The sequence below is a fragment of the Pantherophis guttatus genome, chromosome 4 (assembly GCF_059756535.1).
Source record: "Pantherophis guttatus breed Tessera chromosome 4, ASM5975653v1, whole genome shotgun sequence".
Taxonomy (NCBI): Eukaryota; Metazoa; Chordata; class Lepidosauria; order Squamata; family Colubridae; genus Pantherophis; species Pantherophis guttatus.
In genome coordinates, this window is record NC_142066.1 from 18,225,531 (window position 1) to 18,233,353 (window position 7,823).

At 37.1% G+C, this 7,823-nt stretch overlaps 1 protein-coding gene across 1 annotated transcript; it reads right to left on the reverse strand.

Moving 5' to 3' along the window:
• Positions 1-690: 690 nt before the first annotated feature.
• On the reverse strand, positions 691-7,041 carry LOC148113824 (vomeronasal type-2 receptor 26-like). Its single transcript, XM_087893420.1, has 4 exons — positions 6,826-7,041; positions 4,426-4,521; positions 2,286-2,412; positions 691-1,601 (listed from the first exon to the last, which is right to left on the reverse strand). The coding sequence occupies exons 1-4, from the start codon at positions 7,039-7,041 to the stop codon at positions 691-693; spliced, it is 1,350 nt and encodes a 449-aa protein (XP_087749546.1).
• Between the last annotated feature and the right edge of the window lie 782 nt (positions 7,042-7,823).

Here is a 7,823-nt window from a genome sequence, read left to right on the forward strand (position 1 = left end):
TCTTGTGGAACATCTTACCCCCACGTATGAACACCATTTCCCCTCTACTGGGTGAAAACTGAGTTTAGAACATTTTAGAGCATTTTATTATTAGAGTTTTACAGTGTTTTTTTTTTTAAAGATTTACCCAAGTGGTTAATGCTACTCTAAATATCTATATCTACATGTTATATATATTTATATAAATCTATATATCTCTCTATGTCTATCCCCATGTTCATCTCTCCCCCTCTCTGTCTCTGTCTGTCTGTTTGTCTGTCTGTCTGTCTGTCTCTCTCTCTCTCTCTCTCTCTCTCCCTCCCTCCCTCTCTCTTTCTCTCTCATCTATCCATATATATACATGCCCTCTTTCTCCTTGTTTCTATCCTAGTATCTTATAAATTTAGTTGTTCTGGATTTAAATGATAAATATATCATTTAAAGGGTTCAGTATAGGGATTTTTTAAAAAAAAAGATGTTTCTTTCTCCTGCCATTATTCCTTTTTATAAATAATTCAAGGCAACAAGAATATCTAATACTTCTCCCTCCTTCTATTTTTCTCCAGAATAACACATGTATGAGACAGTCTCCTAGTTTCCTAGTTTCCTAGGACTCCTAGGAAACTATCTCCTAGTTTCTACCCTGGTACTAGACAAAATTGGTTTTATATTTCCTGATACGTGATGCAAAATAGGAAATAGCAATTAAATTTATGGAACTCTGTTCTTTTCTCTTTTAAGCTGATCTTTTTTGTTCAAATCGGGCCTCAGCACAATGATGTACAATTTGGGAGAAAAGATACAAAGCAGTAATCCAGCACTGGAAGCTATAATGGAGAAGATTTCCACAGCAACCATATATTTTCCCTTGGAACTCAGGTATGCTGGAACAAAAGACACCCAAACACTGCAGAAGACCAACATGCTGAAGGTGATAAACTTGGCTTCATTGAAAGCATCAGGCAATTTCCTTGCTAGGAAGGCCAGTGTGAAGCTGACAACGGCAAGGAAGCCCATATAACCCAAGACACAGTAGAACATGAAGGCAGATCCTTCGTTACACTCCAGAATGATTTCTTCTGCTATTGACTTCATGTCAGCATCTGGGAATGGGGGAGAGATGATCAGCCATATAATACAAATTTTAATTTGAATAAAGGAGCAGCAGGATACTAGAAATGTGCCAAGTATTTTCCCCAACCATTTGGTCATCTTGGACCCTGGCTTGGTAGCCATGAAAGCTAGAACTACGATGATGGTTTTGGCCAAAACACAAGAAATGGCCACTGAGAAGATGATGCCAAAGGCAGTTTGACGAAGGAGACATGTCACCTTATGAGGTTTCCCAATGAATAGCAAAATACAAAGAAATGATAACAGGAGAGCAACAAGGAGTACATATGTGAGGTTTCGGTTGTTAGCTCTGACAATGGGAGTGTCCTGATGCTTAATAAAGATCCAAAGGACTCCAACTGTGATTAAAGAGAAGAAAAGAGAAGAGGTAGCCATAACTGTTCCCAAGGTTTCTTTGTAGTTCAAGAATCTTGTAACCTTGGAGAGACACAAAACCTGCTCCTCATTGGGATGCTGATCTTCTGGACATTGAAAACATTCATCCATGTCTATGAAAGAAAACATTGATGTTGAAGTTGCATTGAAAGAATAAAAAGTGACAACAAATGTTCAAAGTGAGGACTGGCAATTAATTGTTAAAAAAATATATGTCGTACTTGAACTTAGTTGCCATCAACCTGTATATGCATAAATCCACTTATTGCTACCAATAATGAACATGCTTGCAATTAAATTACTTATCCCTATTTTATAGTCTAATCTGCCAAGTGAAAGAGTTGGCAGAAAACAGAAAATTTCCCGTGGTATATTTGACAACCAGATTCATTTGGTGAGGTACATATAGGGAGGGAGAGTAGGGGATAGCATAGGGGAGGCTTCTGAGGGGCAAGGCTAAGGGAGAGAAGGGGATAGGATAGGGGAGGCTTCTGTGGGGCAAGGCTGAGAGAGAGAAAGGGAGAGGAGAGGCCAATTGCAACTACTCATTAATTTTCAAGCTGTGTTGATTTATCAAGCCCGATCACATAGTTTTGTAGTGAAGCACATATATTCAGTTAGTATTTGCATAAATTCACTTCTTGCTACCAATAATGAACATGATTGCAATTCAATTACTTATCCCTATTTTCTAGTCTAATCTGCCAAATGAAAGAGTTAGCAGAAAACAGAAAATTTCCCATGGTATATTTGACAACCAGATTCATTTGATGAGGTAGATATACAATGTCTCTTACCCTCCCTGTTAGAAATCTTCCCTTCTGGACATCGAAGACAGTCATAGCAGCAAAATAGTTTTCCTTCTATCTTAATCTTACTGTAGCCTGACTCACACTTCCCATTACACAGAGAAAGTGGCTGGATCTGTCCATAAATAAATAATAAAAAGAAGTTTATCTTTGGAAACGTGGCATCTCAGTTTCTTTCGGTATTTTCAGACATATCCTTCCATCATATTTTTCTTTTGATATAATAATTTCTCGCTAAGAAAAAGACCACTTTATAGAGGCATAGATTTACAAATATTGTTTGCCTTTCTTTGCTTTTGAACATCTGCAAGGCTTTTAGTGAACGGCAAAGTTGTCACATAGTATTTACATGCAAGGTGTGAACTTTCTTTGTGGCCTACTCCATTTCTCTCCACTTAACCCACCTTCTACCCTAGAAGGTATCCTAGGGATCACCAGTGAATGACTTTCTAAATCTATCAGCAAGGCTTAAACTGCCCAGAATATCATTGGACTTCAGCTACCAGCCTTGGACGACATCTTCATTTCTCGCTGTTTGAGAAAGTTGCATAACATTCTCAGAGAGTCATCCCATCCTGCTTACAATCTTTTTGGACTGTTGCCTTCTGGCAGAAGATACAGAACAATTTAAACTCAGCCCACACGTTTTCTGAATAGTTTTTATCTCAGAGCTATAATTGCACTCAACAATGAACTAAAGGGCAACCATCAGTGAGCTGTTGGAAAGCATTACTTGGTCTCTTGTGTGGATGTTTGGGAGGTTTAGGGGTGGAGAATTGTGGTGGGTGGGAGTGTGTTTGGGGATTGTCATGTGTTGTGGACCTGGTCTTTGGGTGTTAAGTGAATTTCGCTGTATGTGTATATTGTGTATACACGTACAATGACAATAAAGTTTGTTGTTGTTGTTGTTGTTGTTGTTGTAGTAGTAGTAGTAGTAGTAGTAGTAGTTGTTATTATTATTATTATTATTATTATTATTATTATTATTATTGATTAATCTTTAGTGAGATTCACAGCCTTTGAGGCTCGTTAATAGCTCAGCAGCTCGAGTCCTAACCAAGGACCTAGGAACTGTTAAGGTATCGTCGGAGGATGTAAGCTGTTCTGAGTAAGGTGTTTTTTTGTAGAGTCAAAATGTTTAAGTCCGGCAAATCTAGAATTTCTAAATAGTGGGGTAGCCCTTTGGGGATTGCTCCAAGGGCTCCAATTACAATCGGGACACACACGATTTCTTTTTCCACAGTCGGTCAACTTCAATTTGCAAGTCCCGGTACTTTGTGATTATTATTATTATTATTATTATTATTATTATTATTATTATTCTTATTATTATTCTTATTATTATTCTTATTATTATTATTATATACACAGAGTGTCACAGGTGGAAATCACCACTTCAGTATGCTTTGAATGCTTCTGGATTGAAAGGATTAGCCAGCTGTTGTCTAAGGGACCCGAATGTCTTAACAGCAGCATATATAGAGAAAGACTCAAATAATATCAAGACAAGATCCACTCTGTGGCCGATAACCAGATCAGCAGAGACTAAAATCCAGGAAAAGGTTCTTTAGGTGGATGGAAGACTTTGAAGAATTTCAAAGAGTGGATTTATGGAATGCTACAAAGAAGTAATACTGGATGGGACCAATGGAGGAACTGGCACCTGGGTCTGACAAAAACTGAGAAGTATGCAAACCATTGAATAGACTGTTCATGAGTACAAAAAGATCCAGAAACAAACTGAACAAATGGGGATATCCAGTTGCTTTTAATCTTTGTGGTTATGGTGACATTCAGAGAACAAAACATATGTATGTCTGCCCTTTGTGCCTCTATCACTATACATTTCAGGACCTCATGGCAGCATGACGGAACACAATCAATGTTGCTAGTTTCTTGGGTCTGTTTAATTTGTACATATTTTAATCCTGCATTTTATATTTTTGAATGTTTTGCCTTATTTTAACTGTGATGCTACTGACATGGATAAACAAACAGCTAGGCTGGAGAGGCTTCAGGGAGAGAATATGATTCTGTTTCTGAGGTTCATTGCTGTGGAATAGTTTGCCTCTAAGTGAGCTTTAGAAGTAGTGAAATCTGGACTGAATACAAGGTGACGGGTCCATACCTGGTTAAACCTGCTTGGCCATACAATATCATCTTCATCAATGGTGACAATATTTTCATTGGAGTCCTTGAGGTCTATGCCTCCAACTTGGACTTTCTTAAGAGATAAATTTTCAAATGTGATCCAATTTATAATATCAAATCCAGTCTCTAATTCTCCATTTTCATTGAACCCAATTTTTTGCCCGGCACTATTATTAAATGATGTTCTTCTGATCATGTAGTTGAGCTAAATCAAAAAATAAGCCAACACCAGTCTTTCTCCCCTTTAAAGTATAGACAAGTATACACAAGAAATCCTTTCAAGGTTTGTAAAACATGAAAGATAACAATAACTGCAATAGTAAATTGCATTACTGATTGTAACTATGATTAGAGAATCTTCATAGCATCAGAACGAAACAGAAGAAATAAAATAAAATATTAGATCTGACTATTCAGAAATTTAAATCAGACCAGGGGTGAAATACTACTGGTTCGGACCGGCTCGGGCGAGTAGGTAGCGGAGATTAAGGCTAGTTCGCCGTACCGGTAGCAATTGGAGGTATGCCGCCTCCTCTTTTCCTCAGAGGGGCAGCATCTGCCTCCAAGTCCTTGCAGAGGGAGGGACGTACACATGCACACAAACACACATGTCCCTGTTGCCCCCCCCCACTACTTTTGCTGTCAGCTTAAAGTCAATCTTGAAGAGCTGGAAGACATTTCCTTAGATCGCCGCCAAACTCATTGTTGGGAGCGTCAGTGATCTAAGGAAACGTCTTCTTACACCTTCTTCTCCCAATTCCTCCCCCCTCATGTTTCCATTTCTGTGCTGGATTCTGCTAATTACACATTTTCCTTCCCATCCCCCCCTCGTTTTTCCATGTTCGCTTGGGTGGTGGAGGAAAACTAAAAGCGTTGGGGGCTTCAGAAGGGCAGAATGAGCTTCAAATGTGCAGTTCCGGACTCTAACAGTGAGTGACATCAAGTTGGCCATGACCACTTGGTCACATGACCACCAAGCCACGCCCATCAAGCCACACCCACAGAACTGGTAGCAAACATTTTTACATTTCACTCCTGAATCAGACTAATTATTTCTAGCAGATTTTTGAAAAATATAATTGAGAAACAAGTTTATATTGAGGAGAATATAAAAGAATATAAGCGGAAGAATGTTGCAGAAGGCTTAAAAATGTTAAATTTGTAATGATGAGGACCTCAATACATTTTAATAAAGTTTCTAGTACCGAAATGAAAACCATCTCCATGGTTTTCTTCTAAAAGAAATTGAATTTTGAGTATGTTTTTGGATTTCAGAAAATTCTCTGAATCAGCAGGGTCAGTAAACATATAAGAAAAAACATATAAGAAAATATATATATATAAGGAAAAAAATAATACCAAATGAGCAACATAACATATTGTTCTTAGACCAGATAAAACTATAGAATACAGTGTTTCAAAATAAATTATATGCATGTCATCTAGAAATAAATCATGTTTAGTCTTATTAAATTATTTATATCCAGGTGTTTGAAAGAAAAAACAAACTTTTTATAACTAACTTTAGGACCCAGATTGTTGAGAGCAATATGCTGACTCTGTAAACCGCTTAGAGTGGGCTGTAAAGCACTGTGGAACATTATATGATTCTAAGTGCTATTGCTATTTAGCTTATAGAAAGTTTTTTGTTACATATGGATATATCAATGGTATATTATATTTTACATTTACTTGGTCTTAGACTGTTAAAAAGTAAATAGCTAACTTTATATTTACCAAAACTTCTCAGTTTCACCTAAATTGGACAAATGAATCCTTGGAAGAATGTTTTTCTTTTTTTGTTTTTTTTCTGAAATCTAGTAGCAAGAGAGAATGAGACATCAGTAATTTGTCTTTTGGGGGATTTTACCTTCCATAAATGTTGATTCAAAAGTTTCCCCTTGATTTTCCTCCCTTCTCTGTATTTCATTATAGATGAATAGAAGTCTTGCAAAGCATGTGCCACCACATAGATAGCATTGTAGACACTGTAGCTGTGGCCACTCATTTCCATTTCAAAGACAGATGTAGGAAGAACCTCCAGTTTCTCCTTTCCAGTACAAGTGGCCCCATTTGCCTTTTGTGTTACAGAGGGGCGGAAGGAACATCCAAAGGCATTTTCCCAGAAGATCTTGATAAAAGTGTCTTCCTTTTCCAAGTTAGGGTTTCTCATCTGAATAAATTGCTGGAATCCCAGTACCTTCTCTGAGTGAATTGCAAAAGATAAAGCACCATGAAGGAAAACCATATCCATATTTCTCTGAAAGGGATTTGATGTGATATCCATCTGGATTGTCATAATCCAGACTTTCCCTTTTGTCCATAGTGGTAAATCATTGTCTTTCAAATTACTGGAAAGAAACCTTAGAGTCATTACGTTACCACTTTCACCGTGAACTACCACCACAGTGACGCTACTTTTCATAACAAATCTGTACATGTTAAGTCCTATTTCGATCATCTTTTTCAGATTATTTGAATGAAGAGTTTTGGGAAATCTTGCAATGAAGTCAAAGCAGATGCCACTCTGAGTAGCTATGGGAAGCACCCTGCGCAGAAACATTTCACCACTCTCGTTGTCTACTAGCAACATCCCAACCCATGTCCACGTGAAATATAGTAATAATTGTGAAATTCCCTTGTATTGACTGTCCAGATTTGGCAACATCTGTTGATAAACAGCAATTTGTTCTTTTGTGCTAATTTCAGGAGCAGAACCATACAATATCTAGAAACAGAGAGATAAACAATGAAAAGGGAAAAAATGACTGTAAAGTAAAAAGTTGATGTGCAATCAGATTCTCTCCCTATTTTATCTGCTAAATTAGAAACTGAAGCCGGAATCCATGTAAGTTTCATGTTCATATTCAAGATGAGCTAATGGAGCAGGAATGTCCAGCATTTCTCATGATTTAATTAAGTAAGTTCAATCAGAAGACCTCCATCTGTGCATGGAGATTGCTATGCCATCACTTCTAAGGCTGAGCTGCATCACCAAAATAGGTCAGTGGTTCAGAGTTGCATTAGAACACCAGTTCACAATTCAGAGATGAATCATTTCATGTTAGGTTACCATAGAAAAGCTTACAGAATAAACTCCATGTCTGGGATTTCCAATATCATATCTCAAGACACAAGGTTTAGTCAGAGAGCACAAACTGTATCACTTAAATATTTAAGTAATGCAATTTGTACACTCCAACATTAAGAAAAATATTAATTTACAATATATTATTTAATTTGTAAAAAAGATTCTCCAGTTGTTTTCAATACTATTGATGCAATATTTCAAGATAATTTCATCTTATTTCCAAGGAGAACTTTAGTAGGCCAGAGAGAAACTGAAATAAAATCAATACTAAATCCTAAAAAAAA